Source organism: Terrapene carolina, unplaced genomic scaffold, assembly GCF_002925995.2.
Source record: "Terrapene carolina triunguis isolate 2854851 unplaced genomic scaffold, T_m_triunguis-2.0 Scaffold58, whole genome shotgun sequence".
NCBI lineage: Eukaryota > Metazoa > Chordata > Testudines > Emydidae > Terrapene > Terrapene triunguis.
In genome coordinates, this window is record NW_020664409.1 from 40,020,882 (window position 1) to 40,043,671 (window position 22,790).

The window sequence follows — 22,790 nt, forward strand, 5'->3', positions numbered from 1 at the left end:
TAGCTGCAGAAGCCAACATTTTAAGTTTCTCATGTTGACCTGGCTGACATAGTCGATTTTAATTTTTTTTTTATTTCATTTAACTATTTTAGTTAAAAACAATTTTTACAAAACCAAACCTGATAATAAAAAAAAACTTGAATGTTTAACTAAATTCAAAAATTCATGTACTTGTTTTGTTAAAATATTATATGTTTGCTGCTGAAGAAAAAAATCCAGAATACATAATGTTGTTTTAGTTAAATAAAACTATTTAAATGTCTGTCTGGTGATGTTCTTCTCCTAATACAGCCTGGCAAGAAAATCCTCCAAATATATTTTAATGATTAACCTGTTGAATTGGAAATAGTTCACCTCCCAATGACTTCATAAATATCTGCTTCAATTACCTTTTGGTAAATGAAATTACCAAACAATCATTCATTTTCTGATATAGCTGTAAAACTAATCTGAAAAGTTTTCAAAATAAATAACTTAAAAATGTATAGTGTGTACCTTCTAAAAATGAAACCCACATCTATCTCTGAATTGTGAAAAACATGTAGTAAGGTAAAACAACCAACAAGAATGCACTTTTATGTAGAAATCCATGATTAAATCCATGATTAGTCTTCCTGACTAGTGATTTAAATCCTGATTTAAACCAATTTGATTTAAATCAAATCTACCCTGCCGTGCAATATCAGACACTAACTTGTTTTTATATTTTGAAGTTTGTTTTGGGTGCGGTTGTATAAGCTGTACCTTAATGCCACTAAATGAATGCAGAATGAATAACGTTTACTATGTCATTTATTTGCCAGATCTGTTTGAACTTTGGAAATGGACTTCACGTAGAGGTAAGCAATGGCTGAGAAATAAATACAATGTCCATGTGTAGAAAAGGTTTTCTGAGCAAACAGTAAACAAGAAAAAACCACTTTACTTATAACTGGTAAATAGCTTGAGTTGCTTTGATGTAGACACAACACAAAAGTCAGTATATCTACTACTTACTGCAGAAATATAGTTGAATAGGCCCAGTCCTAAACCCATCAACATTAATGCTATTTTCCATTGGGAGAAAACTTCCCTAGAATATTATGGTTGTGATTAATCAACTTTGAGATTCTCTGAGTTAATGGTATTAAGGTGGCTGGTATCAAGGTGAGATTCACAAGGGGGACTTAGGCACTTCACCACCAGCACCATCTTTTGTGCAGTTTTAGGTATGCATAGAGCATTCCTACTGCACTGGGCCCTGAAAGCATGACAATGGAGGAACACCTAGTCTGAGAGTCCCATTGGGGCTTAGGCACGAGTAAGGAACCAAACTGCTCAGCAGTGTCAAGTTAGGGAGCTGCCTTCATGCTCAGCAACCAAAATTTAGGCACCTCTGGGATTTTAATGGAGGAAACTTAGGTGCCATGGGAGTTTAAGCACCTCCAGGAATAGGCAATAGCTAAGCAGTGGTTTTGTGAATGCCAGTGGTGCCTGTATGTTGAATTTAGGCATCTAGCTGCCATTTTAGGCACCTAAGACTCCGTCATGAATCCCACCCCAAATCTGAATCTGGATACTGAGAGCCACTGCACTGAGTAAGCCAAGCAGTGGGACAGAACAGGTGGGTCTCCATGGAAAAGAGGATAAGGTGGTGGAAGCAAGTAGTTCACAAGTCTCTGGGTTTGACAAGATTATGGCATACGGGTGACAAAGAGCCAGTGGGAGGATGAATGTGGAGGGCTCTGGCTCTATGGACAAGGTGGAAGGAGCAGCAAAAGAGAGAAGATGGAGGTTGTTTGATGGGGGTGAGGGAGGTTTGAGAGGAAGGCAAATAGGAAAATGTGAGAGGACTCTGAGATCTTTAAAATAGACTGCATAGATAACTTTCTCCTCTGGTCTGATAGCTACCACTTTAATTCACAACCATTCTGAGAGATTTGACTAATTCCCAGTGGTCTCATAATTTATATTTATTTATTTTAAACCTGACCTTTTTAAGTGAGCGTTTAAAAGAAAAAGACACATTTCTTTCTTACGTGGGTTTTCAGGGAAGAGTCTGACCCTTATGATTAAAATAAACCATACTTATTAGGAAAAAAAATCTAGGGTAAAAACAGAGTGTAAATTTAAACAATCAGCTTGTTTAATTAAAATTGCATGCAGAAAATGACATCCAGAAGTTCTAGACTCAGCAGTGGTCAATTGAGAAAAGTATTAGTGTTTAATGGCTAAAATGTAATGTTGGAATTTAAACCTGCTTTTTTCATAGGTTTTTAATCAAGCTGCCAAAAATGACCATCTGTCTAATCAGAATAGTAAAATCAGACAAAAGCGGGAATGGATTGTTCCACCTGCTAGGGTTTTGGAAGAGGATGACAGTGTGACGAGAAAACCAATTGCTAAAGTAAGTCAGAGAACAGCTGAAACACAGTAAGATGGGAAACATTATTGAAAGGACATTGTTGCATGTAAAATATGGCTGGGGCCTACTCTAAACACACAAACCGTTAAGAACACCCTCCAATTCTTTAAGCCAGCAATTTAAAGAAAATGTTACCTTGGCAATGATCTCAACAATGGTATTTTGAGCATGAATGCTTTGCAGGATTAGGCCAACAGTAACTGTTGCTCTTATTATGCCTTACAAAATTGGGGTTTTCTTCACCAATATATCTGTTCAACAATGAATAATATGTAATAAATAACTAAAAATCAAACAAATGTAACAGTTGCTGTAGGTTCTACACAACATATGAACAACTTTATTTGTGCGGTACTTAGTATATGTGTCAAGTTCCTGTATTTTACAGTGTTTCTTTGAATGGTTTTTTTGTTTTTTGTTTTTTTTAGAAAAGGTGTCTGTGGACACTGTTTAATGTTGGTTGGCCTTAATTTGCCCCTCCTGCCTTCTGTGTATGCATTATGATACAGTATTTAATTACGTGATCAAATAGTATTTTTTTCCACATGACCCTGCCTCATTCAGTGCACAGGAAGGATGGTGCTTTATTAATGAACTGTGTGTGTGTGTGTGTCTCTCTCTCTCTCTCTCTCTCTCTCTCTCTCTCTCTCTCTCTCTTCATTATTAAATATGTGGCCTCAGGTCTTATTTACTGCACACTGTTCAAACTCTGTTCTGAAGAAGGAATTTTTAATTTTCCTTTGGACTTTTATATGGTGCTCATCACTACAGTATCTGAGTGTTTCACAAACATTAATCTATCTTCATAACACTCTGTGTGGAGGGATGATATCCCCATTTTACAGATGGGCTACAGAGGCACGGAGAGGTTAAAATCAAAAGTATTCATTATTTTGGGTGCTCCACTTAAGAACATAAGAATGGCCATACTGGGTCAGACCAAAGGTCCATCCAGCCCAGTATCCTGTCTGCCGACAGTGGCCAATGCCAGGTGCCCCAGAGGGAGTGAACCTAACAGGTAATGATCAAGTGATCTCTCTCCTGCCATCCATCTCCATCCTCTGACAAACAGAGGCTAGGGACATCATTCCTTACCCATCCTGGCTAATAGCCATTAATGGACTTAACCTCCATGAATTTATCTAGTTCTCTTTTAAACCCTGATAGTCCTAGCCTTCACAACCTCCTCAGGCAAGGAGTTCCACAGGTTGACTGTGTGCTGTGTGAAGAAGAACTTCCTTTTATTTGTTTTAAACCTGCTGCCCATTAATTTCATTTGGTGGCCCCTAGTTCTTATATTATGAGAACAAGTAAATAACTTTTCCTTATTCACTTTCTCCACACCACTCATGAAGCATAAGATGCATAAGACCTAATTTTTCATAGTACTTAGTATTATATAGCAACCAACTCCTATTGACTTCAGTTACAGCTGTCAGTGCTCAGCACTACTGCAAATCAGAACCCACAGTGTCAAGTTGGGCACCCAGAAAATGAGGAATGCATAGTTAGTGACCACGAGTGAAAAACTTGTTTTAAGTGGTCCGGTGGAAAAAATATCATGTAATTAAATACTGTTATAATGCGTACACTCGGGGAGCATTTCCTGACTTCTGAGTGCTTGACTTTGCAGCCTTAACATGTAATTTCTTAGGTTTTTAAAAAAGCAAACATCAGAAACAGAAATTCCATCATGTGGTATAATGACAACAGCAGGATTGGAATCTTTAGATCCACTGTGCAGTTCTCTGGCACTTGAGCTAAAGGAGTAACTGATAGCAATAATAGTTTTTCATCCTTTGTGTGGATCAGAACTACAAGGGAATGAAACGCACATTCAACAGTGGCATTCACAGATATTTGCTGACAGCAGAGGACTAGTGAGATTCATCAATCTTGGATTCCATTTTGGTCTCTCAAGGGAGGTGTGCTGTGGTGAATGTAGACCCTTCTTGTTTCCTTCCCTGCCCACTTCTGTCCTGTCTAATCAAACTTGTCTCTCTTTCCCACCCCAACCATGTCCTTATCCCAGTCTCCACTTATCAGGTTTCGCATCCCAATCTCTTTGCTCAGTCACTTTTGTCTCCCACTCCAGGCTCCCCATCTGAGTCCCAGGCTCCACCTCTCCTCCCAGTCTCAGTCTTCTTGCCCAGCCAGTCCCAGACCTTCCCCTGTTTCCTTGTTTCTCCTCTGATCTTAGTGTCTCCCCCCCCCCCCCCATGCACACCAACTGGCTTCCAGTCATCCCCTCACCAGCTCTCACTCTCCTTGACCAAGCAGTCCCAGGCCCCCTGCCTCCTCCCCCCACACCCAGGCTCCCTGCCTAGCCAGTCCCCAGCCTCTCCTTCCCCACAACTTCTAGTCAGAGTTTCATTCCCTCACCCATGCCAGTCTCATCAGTTCCTTGTTCTGATCTACTCCATTCCCTCCCCATTGGGTCTGGCTCTTGTCCCCTCTGCATTTGAATTGGGCAGCTTCCTCCATCATGCTTTGTCAGTGCCAGCAGGGGATGGTCATTGAAAGCCAGGTTCTCTTCTCTCCGTTACAGTGCCCGGCATGATCCCAGCCCAGAGTATTAATTACAAGGGAAGTCTGACTTTGCCCTTTTAGCGCTGGGCTACCAGAGCATGCTCAGTCATTCTGTGGTGATGGCAAATGATAATACTCCACCATACATAGGAACCGTGAGGGGATGAAGCATGCTCATTAAGTCTGGAATCTTCAGAAGATTCAGCTACTAAACTCTAAGAAGTGTCTTCTGAGCATGGGCATGAACTGATATTTTTCAAAGGCTTTTCACTTGGCCAAATTTGGACAGATTTTCATAAGAACTGCAAAAGGCATATTCTTGACATAAAAACAACCCTTCATACCAAATTTTATGCCCCTGGTCCGTAGCATGAGGGCACTAGATCCATTCAAAAATAGATCCTTAGAACATTTTAAATATTGCAAAATATTTTTCCCAACCATGTTCTCAGAAATGGCTGAACTGTTTTGGCTGAAACTTTAAAAAAAAATTCAACCTGATGAAAACACCCAACATGGAGAATTTTAGCCAAATGGTTTAAGTTTGGCAAAGCTATAAGCAATTGAAAAGAGGATCTTATAATAGGAAGTGTTGGGCAATCTTAATAATAGACAATGCTGTCAGCCCTGCCTATAATGACATAAAGCAAAAGTTTTAGGACCAGATTGTATAATTTGCATTGTAGGTACAGCTCTGAGAAGGATTATGTCTCAGGCCTGGTCTACACTGGGGGACAAGCGAGCTAAGTCGGTCTAAGTTATGCAACTCCAGCTACAAAAATAACGTAGCTGAAATCGACATACTTAGAGCTACTTACCACGGTGTCTTCACTGCGGTAAGTCAACTGCTGACGCTCCCCGGTCGACTCCGCCTGCGCGTCTCACTCCGGTGGAGTACCAGAGTTGACAGGAGTGCGCTCGGCGGTCGATTTATCGCGTCTTCACTAGATGCGATAAATCGACCCCCTGCTGGATCGATTGCTCCGGAGGTAAGGGTAGACATGCCCTCAGGAGGCTCCCAGAGACACAGCAAAGTGCACAAAATTGCTACGTTCCTAATGATGGTACAGTACATTCACTGTGGCATACCCAGTTAGTTCTGAGAGTCACTACAGAATGGTGGGAGAGGCCGTGATTCTCCTCTTCCACACCCCTTTTGGAGTGGTTTGTGCTTCTCAGGTTTTGTAGGAAGGAATAGTACCTGCACTCTGTCCTTGCACAGGACATGTGGGGTTCCAGCTCCTTGCATCTTTCACTACCTCTTTGCACCCAAAGAAGGGCCAGGCAAAAGCTAGACCTTAATTTTGTAGTTGCTCATATTTTTACAATAAATAACTAGCATCTTTTCTTGTCCTTTTTAAACATTTTTTTTCCTGAAAATTAAAGAGAATGCACCATAGCTTCCTTTACATAGTTGGGGCATGTACTATAACTTGCTTGTTGTCCGTAGTATGTTTATATATGTTTTTTAAAGAACTTCCATTTACTGAGTTCAATTAACTCTGTTAATTCCTGTTGTGTTCCTGTTAGATAAGTTCGGATCGTGCATACGAGCCAGGGGTAGTAATTACTTACACAATTTCTGGCCAGGGAGTGACAGAACCACCTTATGGATTGTTTGTTATCAATGGAAAAACTGGAGAACTGAACATAACAAGAAGAGTTGACCGAGAAAAAACTCCAATGTTCTTGGTAAGTTGAATTAGTGGGCTATAACTTTTTTTTCTATATGTGCTCTCTTTTTAACTTTTCAAATTAATTGCCATCTCTTTGTTTTAATGTCTCTTGACTTTTTCTCCAATGCAAAGTGATAATTAACAATTTATATCAATGGGGATATTCCTATTTTCCTGTTATTTATTTGTCTATTTCAGGTTAGAGGTCATGCACTTGATCAGAATGGGAGAAAAATGGAAGAGCCATTAGACCTGAGAATTCAAGTTGATGATATAAATGACAATTACCCAGTGTTTTCAGAGGAAGTTTTTATTGGCTCTGTTGAAGAGTTAAGTGAATCAGGTAAAATACTATTTTTCTAATTGTATTAACATATTAAATAATGGTGCTATGTGGTCACTTAACCCCTCCTGCCATTACTTTTTTTATAACAGTCCTGTATGGTATGCTTTTCACCACTTCCTAACTAGAGCAGTATATTTGGTTTTACTTATTCTCTCAGGAAAAAGACTCTTGAAAGTAAACAGACACAAACTTTTTAGTGACAGTTAGGGTTGCATCAGGACACACCCCATCAACTCAAAACCTGAAAAGCATGGAAATAATTTAAAGGAAAAGTCTCCTGCATTCCTTATCACTTCATATAGCCCATAGCACTCTTAACACTACATAAGGCTTTCATGTCCACCTCCAACAGATACTGAAAAGCAATAGGGACTTTTGCTTCATTAGGCCTGCAGTATGATACAAAACCTTTATCGTGACCCCAGACACTTTTGTATCAGCAGATACAAGCACTGTCACGCTGTCTGGAGTGGTTCACGATTCTGAGTGCCAATCTCAGGGCAGACTGTCAAAAAGCAGGCAGACACCCCAAAGGGGTTGTATGTTCTATAATTAGATTTCACCAGCTCAGTAACAGATGTGAACTCCTGAAACACTGAAACAGTCTTACCATAGAGTTACAGACACTCCAGTCTATCTTGCCATCCAGGCAAGCTGGATGGATTGATAGTTCATTGCTATACACCAAAGATCACAAAAGATTCAGGTTGCTTCCAGTCCTAAGAGACCAGTCACTTACTCCAGGTCAATTTGTACCTTAGATCTCACACTAAAGACAATGCTTGTAGCTGATCCTATAGTAAACTAACTAAGGATTTATTAGCTAGGAAAAAAGAAATGGGAGATTTATTTACAGGTTAAAGCAGGCAACATGTATACACAAATGAGTTACAGTCTATGGTTCCAATAGGTGACAGAGTTGTAATCTGTTAGCACTGAATGTCTTTTAGGGCTAATCCAGGTTAGCCCTAGAGATCTCTGCTTTTGTTTCCTAGCTCCAGCTGAATGAAGTGAGAGTCCAAACAGCAAAGAGATGAAGAATTTTTATGTCAAATATGTCTATTTCCTTCTTCCAAAATTCAAGGTGATGGGATGATCTTTCTTGCACATAGCACCTTCATGGGTGTAAGAGTGCCATTAGCCCTGTCTTTGTATCACAATATTCCACAATGGCACACTTAGTTTTGATAGTCCTTCTTGATGGGCAGGGAACCCCCTCCTTCTGCCTGGGTTCACAAGTTCAGAGCAGGCATTTTTACAGTTATAAAGTAAAAATTACATATTAACTTATAGCATGGGATAAAGATGTTACAAGTAAGATTAATAATGCATGCTGCAACTTACAAGTATTTTATAGAGTCTAAATGCTAAACACATCCTTACAAGTCTAGCATCTATCTTGAACAATACTAACATACAGGTGAGCCGGTATGGTTTCCAACTAAGAATTTGTCAGTGCTCAGCTGATGCCTAGAGCATTGGCCAGAGCTGATACCTGGTCTACCAGCATCACAGGCACATTTGATCCATTGAGAAGTTACTCTGCCATAACATTGCTAAGGTCACCGCAATGCTGTCCAGGGACTCTGCAATCTACCATAATAATAATAATTAATGCTAAATAGTAAGTAGCATTGAATGAGGCCACTTGCTTGAGATGTTGAGAAATTCCAGGTCTATAAAATGTGTGAAGTGGAAAAGAGAGACATAGCATTGGAAGAATGGAGAAAGCAGCCTCCTCGTTTCTAAATGACACCCATCACAGATCTGTACTTCCCCTTAGGAACAATTTTGCTAGGATCAAACTGACACATGAAAATGTGGGCTGTGGGAAGGCCTCAGGATATTCAAGTGGTGATTTGGGAGGGTGGCTGCAGAGCAGGTAAGCAGGGGAACTCCAGGCACTCCTGTGATGCTGCAGCTGGACTCTTCATGAGCATTGCATAGCCTAGCATATACAACTGGGCAAGTAGGTAAATGGTCACTGAGTCTGAGATTGCCCATATCCAGTGATCATAAAACCCTATAAGGAGTGTGCAGGGATTGCAGCCCCATTCCAATTCAGCTTTCAGGAGTGGATCACATATCCTCATTCCCATTTCAGTTCATCAGGCAAAGCATATTCACTTGCATGTTTAACTGCAGGTTAGAGAGGAATATTTCACCCCTACCAAGTGCTGGCCTCATCCAAAGCCCATTGAAGTCAATTACAGTCTGTCTGTTGACTTCAGTGTTTTCAGATCAGGCTTCTGGGAGGTGAAAACATCCTGTTGTCAGTAGTTAAGAAAGGAGTGTGTTGGGAAAACAGTTTGATAAATCCTTTACACTGTATCCATTTCAGCCTGATGGTGATCATAAGGAAGAGGTTATTGAGGGTCTGCTCTTGTGAGGTACTGAGCTCCCTCAATTCAAATGGGAGCTGTTTAGTGATCAGCTTTGAAAATCAGGTAGGATTCAGGCAAAATTAGATATAGACTTAAGTGTCTAACTGGATACCCCAGTTTGAACTAAGATCCGCCTTCTTCAAAAGCACAGACTCCTGACACTTGAGCTAAAAGAGACTTTCCATCATATGCTAGCAGTATAAAGCCTATGATATATAAATGAGTAGTTCTGACCATAGCCATCAGAGGGCAGTGGCACACATACATAATGGTCAAAGGACTGTTTTCAACAGGCAACCCATTTTAGAGAGTCAGGCATGGGAGATAGGGCAGATGGTTTAAAAGGACTTTTTTTTGTCTCTGTTTTCTGATTGTATTAAATTATACCCATGCAGTTTCTATCATTTTTTAAAAACTTTTAATTAAAGGCCACCCATATTAGGCCATTTGTCTTTTCTGATCTACTGAGGTTTTAGTACAGAGGTGGGCAAACTACAGCCCGCGGCTACATCTGTCCCGCGGGACCCTCATGCCCGGCCCTGAGCTCCTGGCCCGGAAGGCTACCCTGGCCCCTCCCCTGCTGTCCTCCCTCCCCCGCAGCCTCAGTGCGCCTCACTGCCAGCGCAACGCTCTAGGCTGCCAGGCAGCACAGTTGCAGAGCTGCAGCCTGCGGTGCTCTGTGCTGCATGGTAAGGGGGCAGGGAGCAGGGGGGGTTGGATAGAGGGCAGGGGAGTTCGGGGTGGTGGTCAGGGGGTGGGGATGTGGATAGGGGTCGGGGCGGTCAGAGGGCGGGGAACAGGGGTCAGATGGGGCAGGGATCCCAGAGGGGCAATCAGGAATGAGTGGGGGGGTTGGATGGAGTGGCAGGGTGCAGTCATAGGTGGAGGGGCCGGGGGTGGTCGGGGAGCAGGGGGTGGTGGATGGGGCAGAAGTTCTGGGAGGGACGACCGGGAACGGGGGGGTTGGATGGGGCAGGAGTCCCGGGGGGAGCCGTCAGGGGGTGAGAAGCTGGGGGGTCGGATAGGAGGCAGGGACCGGGCCACGCCTGGCTGTCTGGTGAGACACAGCCTCTCCTAACCGGCCCTCCATACAATTTTGGAAACCCGATGTGGCCCTCAGGCCAAAAAGTTTGCCCCTGTTTTTAGTATGTATATCCATGATGTGCATTTGTTTGCTTGTACACACTATCTAATGACATTGGTTGAAAGTGTTAAATAAGACATTTTTCCACCTCTTAATAAAAGCAGTAATTAGAAGTACAACACAAAACAGTTAAGTGGTTCTGAAAACTCTCCATTTTGTATTCTATAAATGATACTTGCCAATACATAAATAAGGGCAATGTAAATCTATCTATTTTTTTTTTTTTTTTTTTTTAATTCTCAGGTACACTTGTGATGAGGATAAATGCAACCGATGCAGATGAGCCGAATAATCTAAATTCCAAAATTGCTTTCAAGATTCTTCAAAATTCTAATGCATTCAGTATTCTAAAAAACACCGGCGAGATTGTAACATCAACATTATACCTTGACAGAGAGGTAAACTACACTCTTTTATATTGGCTCTTTCCCAGAGTTTTAACAACACTATATCAGCCCTCTTCCCTCATTGCTGCTTCGTCCTGTTTACTAGATGAGGACTGGATACATAGATCTTCTGACCCACAACCTCCATCTCCATGGCCCTCCTGGAAGTGAAGGCATAGCCCTTTTCCTAGATCGGCTTTCTCCCTCTGTGTCTGCTCAGCTGTGCTGGCTGGTGCATTTTTTTGGGTTAAGAGTTAAGGCTCTGCTCACCCAGTCATCCTCAACTGCACAGGAGGGGAGTATTGGCCCAGTAACAGCTTGTCTGTCCCCACTACATTGTTGCCCACAGTATGAGTAGCAATCACAGGGGGGCGCAAGGGGGTCTCCTTATTCCATCATGTGAGCAAACTGCAAGGATCACGATCTGATTCTGTAAGACTGCTGGTACATAGAGCTGGCCCTAGATTTTGTGGGTTTATATTACAAATTAAGACATGGATTGCCACAGGCAGACTTCTGTAACCCACTGTTAAAAACTGCATGTTAAGTGTTAGCAACAACTTTATTGAACCTACTAACTTGTATGTAATGCTACATATTCTTATTGGCCAATAGATGGTGCTCCTTCCATTAGCTATCTACATGTATACAAACCTGCTGTCTTTATAGAGCACGCTCATAACACCCACATTAGCATTCTGGTGGTGGGAGGATATGGCAGGAAAGTTTGTCATTAAGGGGATACACCTGTTGAAATGTTTTCAGCAGTTACAGAGGGTGCTTATTGTTACTTGGCAGGAGTGTCAACAGCGGGATCTTCAGCTATGAGTGATGGAGGACCTGTGAAATTTAGCCCCTCAGTTCATCTTTCAGGATACATTGATGGGGTGATGGTGGGTCAGTTGGTAGACGTAGTACTGGGTGATATTGGGAATTGATGCTGACAGAGTGACATTACCACCTACACCACAGGAAATGTTTTTGTCACCCAGTCTGCAACTCCACATGCCCTCCACGGGTGATAGAAAGCATGAGTGTACTAGCCATTTGCACTCGCTTTCACAGTGAATATGTTCTTATTACAAAAACATAGTAAGTACAGCATGTTACAGTTGTGTGAAAGCTGCCCTGCAGTTGTGTGGGCCCAGATCCATAAAATAGACATAGGCATTGTGATGCTGAGCATCACGGTGCCTAATTTTTAGGCACCTAGAAAATCACAGGGACAGTAGTCAGATGCACAAAGCTGAGTTAAGTGTCTAGACTCCTACACAATAAATAGGGAGAGAGAGGAATCTTAGAATGTGATCCGTAAAGCCAGCATGGGAAGTGGGCAGCCACTTAAGCTAGCCAATATAAGATGCTAAGCCCCTCCCCGCTCTGAGTTCAGTACCCAAGTCCAGACTGTAGAGAGATATCTAGCTTTGCTTGTGATTCACAAACCAGGGGCAGATTGGCATTCAACTGCCTACATCACGGGTATGGGCACCTCCCATATAACCTTTAGCCCAGGGGTTAGGGTACTCACTCAGGCTGTGAGAGACCCCCAGTCAAGTCCCCCCCACTGCCTGATGAGGAGAAGGGATTTGAACAGGGATCTGCCATGTCTCTTAAGTGCCCTAATCACTAGGCTATAACGTGATTCTAATTCTCTCTGGCTCATTTAATGTTTAATTACTCAATTATTTAATCTCTCTTATTGAAGTTCCACTTTGAGGAAGCCCCACGTCAGAATATTCCGTAGGCCAGTGGTTAGAGTGCTCCTCTAAGAGGTGGGAGACCCCTGTTCAATTCCCTTCACCTCATCAGGCAGAAGGAGGCTTGAATAGAGGGCCTCCCACATCCTGGATGAGTTCCCTAACCACTGGACTAACGGTTATAAAGGAGGTCCTCCTCTTTTCCTTCCCCCATCTGTTTTGTGTGGAGTTAAGCGGGCTTTCGGCACGCCTACTGGATTGGGCCCAACGTACAATTCAGGCGGAAGAACATATGTATTTCCCCTCATCTGTGGATCACTTTGGGGCATAGGGGGGAGACAGGCGCCTGGGTGCCTAGAATGAGGCAGCAGTGCACATGCCCAGAGGGAAATAACTAAACTATTAGTATAAATCTTTACTAATCATCTCTGTAATCTGTGTGTAATAATGTAACAATAATTATTTTATCATATATAGTATACACTATAACTTTCCCTTTCCTCCAGCTATGGAGTGACCATTTTCTAGCCCCAATTAAAGGACAATGATAAAATTCCCAAAGCCCTTTGTGCTGGAGTTGTTACTCTTGTTTCTTTTATGTTTCTCACATTCTTTCCATCCTCCATTTACTAAGTTATTTGGGAAAATGCTAAGGGGATTCCTGAGCTCAGGACTCCGGTGGAACAACTCAGTTATCAGGATGGTTATGATGAATTGAATTTAATATTAATTAAACATACTGCCATAGTCAGCCATTCCATATCAAAGAAATAATAGAGATAATGTACCAGAGCAAAAAATGTTTTATATAATTTTGTAATTGGTTTCTGTATAGATTTAAACACTTATTTTTTAATGTGACACAGAAACAAAGTAGCTACACTTTGACTGTAGAAGCAAGAGACAGAGATGGAAACACAATTGGGCTAGCTACAACCAGTACTGTAAAAATCAAGATTTTGGATGTCAATGATAATACGCCTGTTCTTGAAAGGCAGACAGTAAGTATGTTTGTTTGTTAACAGCCTCTGTGTGTTCCTATGTCTGGTAGTAACAGGTAATTTACTATCACCAGGCACACAAAGGACTCATTTTGCCATAATGAAATACAACAGACTTAACATTTTTTAAAAGGTCTATTGTTTGATTGCAGTATGAAGGCAGTGTCGAGGAAAACAGAGCAAATGTGGAAATTATGCGACTGAAAGTATCTGATGAAGATGAAAAATTCTCTGATAATTGGCTGGCAAACTTTACAATTGTCTCTGGGAATGAAGGGGGTTATTTCCGTATAGAGACAGATGCTCGAACAAATGAAGGAGTTTTGACTCTTGTGAAGGTAAGTGTATACTGTAGAGTGTCTTTTTTTTTTTTTTTTTTTTTAATCATAACGAGACTTTTTTAAATATTAGAATAAATTACATAGGATATTAATTTTAACTAAAACTATTTACATTTTACCAGCGTGTGAATAGCAAATAATTTACATGTGGAACACTCCTCCATTTCTATATTTTACCTAGATGTACTGAGTATGTACATAATATAAAAACAAAGGAAAGCATGTTTCCCTTCAGTTTAGGAGACCTGGGTCCCATTCTTGACTCTGCCATTGATTCTCTGTGTGACATCAGGTAAACCATTTAGAGCCTGATTTTGCAGGCTGCGGAGCATCCTCAGTTTCCCCTAAAGTCAACATGAGTTGAGGATGCTCAGCAACTCTCAGCATATCTCTGTGCTTTGGTTTCCCTTTCTTTAATTTGTGGGTAACAATGCTTAACTACGTTTATAAAGTGATTTAAGCCCTACAGATGAAAAGCACTTTCAGTGCTAAATATGATAATGATTAGAGGGCAAAAGCTAGAATATAAGACAGCTAGTATGGAACTAATGCATTCTACTTCCTTTTTCCCATTGTGACGCATGGAGTGAGAGTCCATCCCCAAGGCCAGAAGATAGTGTTGTCTCCAAAGTCAGCGACCTGAAGCTATTACTTTGAATTTATCCATACAAATGACAAGATATTGTATCCTTATTCTGTATACTATTTGATATACACGACATTATATATTAAAAGGAGACTTGACAAGTTTAAATAACACTTATTTTTTCTGGTGCTGTCAATCGGGCACCTTTAGCTAGCCTTAATCCATTCAATTTTTTTTAACAAAGAAAATGTTTTTAAAGATTGAACTTTTAAACATTATTTGGGTGTCAAATTCTGTGTTTAGTTTTTGAGTGAAGTTTCGGTTTTTGTGTGTGTATCCTTTTTGCAGGAGATCAATTATGAGGAAATGCAAACCATGAACTTGAGCGTTGTCGTTACAAATAAAGCAGCATTTCACAAATCAATTAGTAATAGTTACAAAGTAAAACCAATTCCAGTCACAATTAAGGTGAAAAATGTGCCAGAGGGCCCTGTATTCAAACCCAGCACAAAGGTGATTAAGACAAGTGAGACTATGACGATAAACCAGATTATTGGGACATATCAAGCCTTTGATGAAGACACTTCAAAAGTAGCAGAACATATTACGTAAGCATCATATTTTTATTAATTAGCAACATTGCCATTTATAGAATGTCACATTAAATCTTTGTATCAAACAAACACTAGGTTGAAATTATTTCATAGTCACGCTGTTTGATAGATGTGTCTAATTATTACAGTATAAATGAGATGGGTATTCTATAGGGTTTTATGTAGAATGTATGGGCTTTTTATTTTTTAAATAATTTGCTTTTGTGTTAGGTCATATGATGAGAAGTGCATCTCCCTACAGAAACAATCTGTATTGATGTATCCATTTAGTAAATCTACAAGTATATCAATGCATGACACTTTTGGTTTCAGTCTGTGGACTGAGGTTTAGGATGAAACCTGTAGAAATCCCATGAAAATGGAGATACAGTGGTGTAGAGCAAATATTCGATGTGTGTGTGCGTGCAAAGCAGCTTCAACCCCCGTGGTTGTCTTGCTCATTATAATTTGATCTTTTTTTTTAATTTCTAACAGATATGTCAAAAAAAATGATAAAGATAATTGGATCATGATAGATTCTACTACAGCTGAAATCAAGCTAATAAAAATACCTGATTATGAGTCATCTTATGTAATTAATGGTACCTACACTGCCACCATTCTGGCCATAAGTAAGGGTAAGTTGTGAGGCATTAGGTTTCTTCATGTCATATGCATTCATAAGCCTTTCTTTACAAACTTTCTGTATTGCTGAGGCCTGAACCTAATGTTGCACTGCAAGAGAGCAGTCTTACCATCTGATCAGTACCCATTTAGGGCTAAATATTAGAGCCTTCTGTTGATGAGCACTCCCATCAAAATGAAAGCAAGTGCTCACCAACATAAGCTGTATAGTCTAATCCTTAACAGTGTAAAAGTCAGGTTCTCTAGCATAAGCAGGCAGGGCTCCGTTGGCTGCATTGTCTATGTATATTATGGTCACTTCCTTGTTTAGTTTGAAGTCCTTATGCATTCTGGAAATGTATCTGGAAGACGTTTTTGCTGTCATTTTTAAAACCACATATAAATATAAAAAGGTTTCTAAATTCTGTACATTGTTTTATTTCAAAATTTTGATTGTTTCCTTTTTGTAGTTGTTTTGCAAGATGATTAGATTAAAGCGTAAGATTCCCACTCAACTCTGACCCCTGTATGCTAGGTAAAAGCTAGGAGCAGCGAAAAGGAGCTCGGAAAGTCACAGTTCCAACTGGGGAGAATTCTCCTGGCACAAAAACTGCGGAAGACCCCCTTGCAAGTACTGGCCTGAGGTGGCGGTGGGGCTACAGCCCATATCACTGCGAAGATTCTACACCTGTAGACAGCCAGGGACAGGTTGCCATAACACAGACAGTTCCCCAAGACTGTCTAAATTATGCTGGGGGCTGTTCTGGAAGTGGCTTAAAGCCAAATAACTTGCAGCCCAGAGGGAGGAAGTGTTATGTGCTCTGCCTCTGAAAGGTGTGGTTAACCACAAATGATAGCATGATTGTAGCACAGGTAGGCCATACCTGCACCAGTTTTTAATCTAGCTAGCACAGATAACAATAGCAGTGAACATACGGCAGTATGAACCCTGGCTCAGGCCAGCAACAGAAGTACCTAACCAGGCAGGTTTCTTTTTGGGAGACTAGCCCCTGCCAAAGCTCATGCCACCACATCCTTACTACCACTGTTACCTGTGCCCGCTAGATTAAAGATAGCGGAGGCATGCCTACTGGGCTGCATTCATACCTTCATTTGCGATACAGACATATCCAAAGAGATGCCTCTCAGAATCTGACCTAAAGGCTTCCTTGACAGGGAAAAGTTGGGTTTTAGTCTGGTTGGTTTTTGTTGTTGTTGTTGTTTTGGGTTTTTTTGTTGTTGTGTGTTTGTTTTTAATCGGTCTCTTGATCCTAAACTCTTTTTGCTTAGGGGCTATTACCCATTTATTGATAGGACTACAATGCAAGAAATGTTTGTGTCCAGAACAGGCTTAATAGAAATACTGCCTGTCAAAATGGAAGTGTTGAAATCTCTCAGTAATATGAGTAGAAGATTTGAAAAATCTCAATAGCCCTATGCTGTTTGAATACAATGCAAAAAGAACTCTCAAATACATGGTCTTTCTCATTTGTTGTTTGTAATGGTACTTTTGAACTATAGTTCTGTTTTACTTAGTTTTTAAAATGTATTATATTTAGAAAGTGTAACCTTGCAGATATTTCTGTAAATATTAAGAGTTAAATCCTGACCCCATTAAAATCAAAGGCAAAACTACTATTGACTTCAACAGAAGCAGGATCGGATCCTAAATTCATATTACTGCTTTTTATAATCCTGGAAAAAATATGAAATATTTTTTTAAAAGCAAAATTTTTTGCACACACAAGAATTTAAGCTTTCACGTTTATATTTGCAGATTATTCTAAGAAAACAGCCACTGGTACCATTGTAATTCAGGTTGTGGATGCCAATGATAATTGTCCAATCATTGTGACTCCAACACAGACTGTGTGTTCAGATGCAAAGTTCTTCAGTTTTACAGCTGAGGATCGAGATGCTTATCCAAATAGTGCTCCCTTCACTTTTACTGTCATTGATGAGCCTGAAGGGATGACAAAGAAATGGGTAATTGGAGACACAAATGGTAAGAAAGTATCAATTTGACTTATAATAAACATTTTAGTAAAATCTTTTTCGGTTCTTTGCAGTTCTGCATTTATGTCACATTTTGTTAACTCTGGTCAGATCAGAATTTTAGGGCTTGATCCAGCCAAAAAGGACGTGCACATCTGCTGTGCCACACCAGGAGAAGCATCAAGAGTTTGAAGTTTGTCTCCTCCCCCCTTCATTTCTAATGGCCATAGAATACAGATTTATGTATTTTGGAGTTGAAGTGGTTCTGTGTAACCTGATCACCTGTATATTGTAACTGGGCTTTTGCGAATGATGTTGGGACTACGACCCCTTCCCTCCCCCGTCCCCACAGCATTCAGGTGACAGATGTTCCTCTCTGCGTGACTGAATTTGCAGCCATATAGCTGCAGTCAGCTGCAGGGCTCACATTCCTGAATGGCAGTTCAGTTCAGGAGCTGAGCTATGGAGAAATAGGAAACTGCCATGCACCCTGTACATCAACTAGATCCTTAATCAGTTGTCCAAGATACTCCAGTACTTTAGGGGAAGGAAGAGGACCCTCACAACAATGTCCATCTGAGTGGGGAGTCCTACTCTGCAAGAATATATTTGCAATATGAAGTTGTGTCTGTACTCGAATTTGGGTGAGGCAGGAGCTCCCCCATTCACAGTCTATTTTTTTTAACCACATCATAATGTGATGAGCAAGGCAGCCTCTCTCTGCACACTGCCACACCCAAATACCCGTGCAGGTACTTAGAAGAAGTGCTCCAAGTAAATCAAAGAGCTCTTTTGCTCAACTGCTGATCCTCCACTTCCTAGGCAGCTCTACAATTCACCACTACAGAGCTTTGCCAGAGGGCTGCCACAGCAGAGTAACACCTCTCCAGAACAGATTAGCTTGCTTGCTGCCTAACTAGCATTTACAGCCTTCACAGTTGCTGCAGCCCAGATAGCGGCAGCTACGTTATTTTGGATGGTATGTTAAACATGTCCGTATTATCCAGAATCAGCCCCGCAGTGCCCAGCCCAAATAATACACGATCTCCATGAGGGCCTGACTGGGGAGAAATCCTCCAAGCACTTGTGCTCACATCTAATCAGGGAATGAGGGCGAATCCTTTGATTCCCATACCCACTTGAAAAAATCAATGCACACAGACATGTTGCAGAGCTGTTCTTCATTATACCTATAGGGATACTCCTAGGAACCTGCTCCCACCTTCTCAGCACAATTGCAGTGTTTCCATTATGTCAGGGCCCTTCTTACCTTCTGAAAGTAGGAGAGGACTAGACAACTGTAACTTGTTACAAAGACAAATGGTATTTTGGGGGGTTCATACAGACAATTCAACTTTTAACCAGGCTTTTCCACAATCTATAAAAATTAGAAATAAACATTGGTTATATTTTGCCAGAGTGTGAATTATATGATGAAAATAGCAATTGGTTGTGAATTAAAGTCAATTCTATTGCATTGGTAGAATTCTTTTTTGTTTTTCTTTAGTAAGAGACAGTGATTTCTAACTTTCTCTCTCTACCCAGTTCTTGTTTCACTGATTATGTTTTTCCTTTACCCTGATCCTGTCCCCACAAAGCAACAACCATGCAGCTGTTACTACCACAAGATGTAAAGCCCAGCACAAATCAAGTTCAAATTTTAGTGAAAGATATGCTAGGTTTAAGCTGTCCTGAAAAGCAGATCCTTACACTGACAGTTTGTACGTGTGTGAATGGGCATTCCTGCCAGGACAGACAAATCAACTCTTCAGTTGGGCTGGGAGCTGGAGCAATTGCACTAATTATCTTGGCAATTTTATTATTGCTACGTAAGTAACCGTTTTATGTTATTTCTTAAGCACTGCATGTTCTATGCAATACAAAACACCAAAGAAGAAATGGTCCCTACCCCAAGGGGTTTATAATCTGAGTATACTTTGTGGGTGAAATCCTGAGTCCATTGGAGTCAATGGGACCATTCCCATTGACTTTCAGTGGGGCCAAGATTTCACCCTGGAAGTATTAGAACTAGTATGTGGCAACAGGAAACTGTTTCAGTCTTTCCAGTGGCTTTTAAACAAACAATTAACATTTGCTTATGATATACTAAAGGACAGATGATAAAGCACTGAGAAATCCTTTTGGTTTTTCTTAGGGCTCCTCTTATGGTCCAATGAATCACCACCAGGCCCTTCCCATTCCCTTCAGATAATGTCACCAGGGCTGCCCCTCTCCACTATTCTGGCCCCTTTTCAAAGTGTCAACTCTGTTTCCTTACTCCAGTAACACAGCTGAAAACACTTGCTGACTGGGGTGGAATCCTCTACTTTGGGAGTGGCAAGATGTTGTGTATATCAAGTCAGCTATTTATAGCAAAAAAAAACTGGAGGAGGTGGACTTAATGGTATTTATGGCTCAATGTGGCAAGGTGGTGACTTTAGTGGGACTACTTATATGTACATAGTTAAGCAAATGCATGAGTATTTGCAGAATCAGAGCCATAGTACACATTCATTATCTATTGACCATAACTAAATAAACTCTGCATTATATTCCTGAATTTCTAGAAAACTTGCATCTACCCTGTGTGCATGTTCACATAGTCCAACTGTTTATTACCTAACTACAGACAGTTACCTAAACATGATTTGAGCTCTAGTTATCAGACATTTAATGATACATTGTGGTTCCCCTACAGTTGTGCCACTCTTACTGCTGTTTTGCCATTGGGGATCAGGTGCTAAAGGATTCACAGCAATACCTGACAGTAATGAAGAGATGTTACATAAATGGAACAGTGAAGGGGCAGCACCTGAAGACAAGGCAAGTGTACCTTAGCCCAATATCATCTTTGTTTTCTTTTAATTTAACTATTTCAGTTTCTCGCTTGGTGTCAGATTTAGATTGTGGGTTGAGATTTCAAAGCAGTGCAGGAGATTTAGCCACACGTTAACATTAATTACTTTAAAAAATTGTGTGGCTAAATTCCATACACCGCTCTAGAAATATCAACCAAAGTGTCTAAATTGCAAAGGAAAAGAAGAGTGAAATAATCAAGCAAATAGTGAGTCTCACAGTTCACGACAATTGCACCTGTATTTCCTCCTCGTGGTCTATCAGTGACACCTGCTCTTGGGCTTCTGGCTCCCCATCCATCACATCTCCTGGGTGGAGACCTGCGTCTCCCTCCCTCCTAAGGGTTATTTTCCCCAAGCTGCGTAGTTCCCTGCCTACACTGTGAGTTCTCCAGCAAGCCAGACTGCCTAACAGGATTGTGTCCATCCTTTGCTTTCTTCCCAAAGGCTATGACCAGTTGCAATGGCCCAGTTATAAGTTACCACAAGCTTTTCCTAAGCATGCACGTGTATTCTTAAGGTGAAAGCATTCCGGGTTCTTTTATTGTTTTTACCAATATGTTTACCAGAGTTCACCACCCCCGGTTCCCAACAACTCCAGTAGTAGCTCTGGTAAATGTCACTCCTTCAAACCTGTCCACAATGATTGGGCGCCCTCTCCCTCCTACCTAACCACCTTGGACAAAAGGTCATGTCTGTTTGCTGGATCAGAAAGAAGGCCCTGAGAGTCAGTGTAAACTCAGGCTATTTATTCAAAAGCCCTTTCTTTGTTGTCCTTTGGAGAATCCAGTTTGAACCAGTATATGTGAGCCTTTGCAGATGTTGGTACTTCTAGGGAGGTGTTACAACCTGAGTGAATTTGCCGAATCATCCCTCGCTGTTCTTAATTCCTGGAAGAGCTGTGGTCATCCTATCCCATGGAATTGCATACAATCCTGGGCCCACAATGACACCTGTGGGGGATTTAAATTTATGTATTGCAGGAAATTGTCACATCTGCCATGGTGATACTATTTTTCTGAGTGGAAAGTGAGGAAGGGGAGTGTGGGAGAAATACTGGTGTGCCCAGTACCTGAATCACAAAAGAGTTAAATATTTGCATTCACAAGGGAAGTGTCAATTCCAATCAGTGGGTTTATTAATTCAGCAGAAAAATGGTGGAATGGGAAGCTTCACAGCCTCTTAATTTAAAGTCTGAGGGCTGTATCCAAACTAAGTGCCCAGTGCTCCCTTTCAGTGAGGTATGGAGGAGAGCAAATATGATTTAACTAGATCAGAAATGGCTGCAAGGAGGAGAAACTGAGGAGAATAGTGAATACTTGGCATGCTGGCTGCCCCACAAGGCCCCAGTGTGTCTACTGCATAAGGCTGAGGCTCAGGTGGGGTCTGTGGAGGACGGGTGAGTAATTACTAACATTAGCATCCTCTCTCCTGACTCTGGTAAATATCCAGGCGGAATCAGTGGGGCATTAACTTTTCCTTAGTGACTGCATTCCCCTTGGAAAAGCTGCTGTTGAAAGAGAAAGTGGCAATATGGGCAAGATGCCATGAGAGAGAAGAAGGGCAGGCAGCATCACAGAAGGGCCAGCAGACCCTGCAGAAGCTCTAGGATCTGAGGGTTTAAGGTGCGGCATGCGATCACATGCCTTTCTCACTGAAAGGAGCATTTGGAAAAATTTTGCCAGGTGAACTCGCTGGAGTTTCCTGTTTTTTCTTACTTCCCCTCTCATTGGTTTTAACAGGGGATGATACAATGTTGCCCTAAATGGATTTTTTGAGCTTCCTTGGCTACACAATCATAAAGGCTGCACCCTTTTTCAGGGCACACTTTGCCCTTTGTAACAGCGCGTCTAACGCCAAATCAGACAATCATGCCAACCACCTCCCTCCTGGACTCCATTCAGCCCAACTGCTTAGAGAATTCCACGTGCAGCACAGAGCACATTTCATGTTGTATTTTAATTATTGTTTTAGGCAATGCTAACCCTCATCGCTCCCACTGCATTGGACATCGCAGCAGGAAAAGTGCGCAGTGGAGCAGCAGCAGCAATTGGTGCAGAGGCAGTTGGTACAGGAGGAGGCAGTTCTCGATCCCATATCGAAGAACGCTATGGTGATGCTCACATGAGCAAAGGGAGATGGGAAGAACAAAGACATCTTCTTTCTGTTGCAAAATATGGAGCCATGGCAGCTGGCGGGACCATGGCAGCTGGCGGGACCATGGCAGCT

General features: G+C 41.3%; 1 protein-coding gene across 1 annotated transcript in view; it reads left to right on the forward strand.

The window, feature by feature from the left end:
• The window catches only part of LOC112116907 (desmoglein-2-like), a 44,150-nt gene that overhangs the window by 19,274 nt on the left and 2,086 nt on the right, over positions 1-22,790 (forward strand). The window contains exons 2-14 of the mRNA XM_024214655.3: positions 804-839; positions 2,252-2,386; positions 6,464-6,625; positions 6,808-6,952; positions 10,727-10,881; positions 13,433-13,567; positions 13,720-13,905; positions 14,843-15,102; positions 15,583-15,725; positions 17,489-17,716; positions 19,305-19,535; positions 20,405-20,529; positions 22,536-22,790. The exon at positions 22,536-22,790 is cut by the window's right edge and continues 258 nt beyond it. Of these exons, the coding sequence (XP_024070423.2) occupies positions 804-839; positions 2,252-2,386; positions 6,464-6,625; positions 6,808-6,952; positions 10,727-10,881; positions 13,433-13,567; positions 13,720-13,905; positions 14,843-15,102; positions 15,583-15,725; positions 17,489-17,716; positions 19,305-19,535; positions 20,405-20,529; positions 22,536-22,790 (2,196 nt within the window). The remainder of the gene's footprint in view (positions 1-803; positions 840-2,251; positions 2,387-6,463; positions 6,626-6,807; positions 6,953-10,726; positions 10,882-13,432; positions 13,568-13,719; positions 13,906-14,842; positions 15,103-15,582; positions 15,726-17,488; positions 17,717-19,304; positions 19,536-20,404; positions 20,530-22,535) is intronic.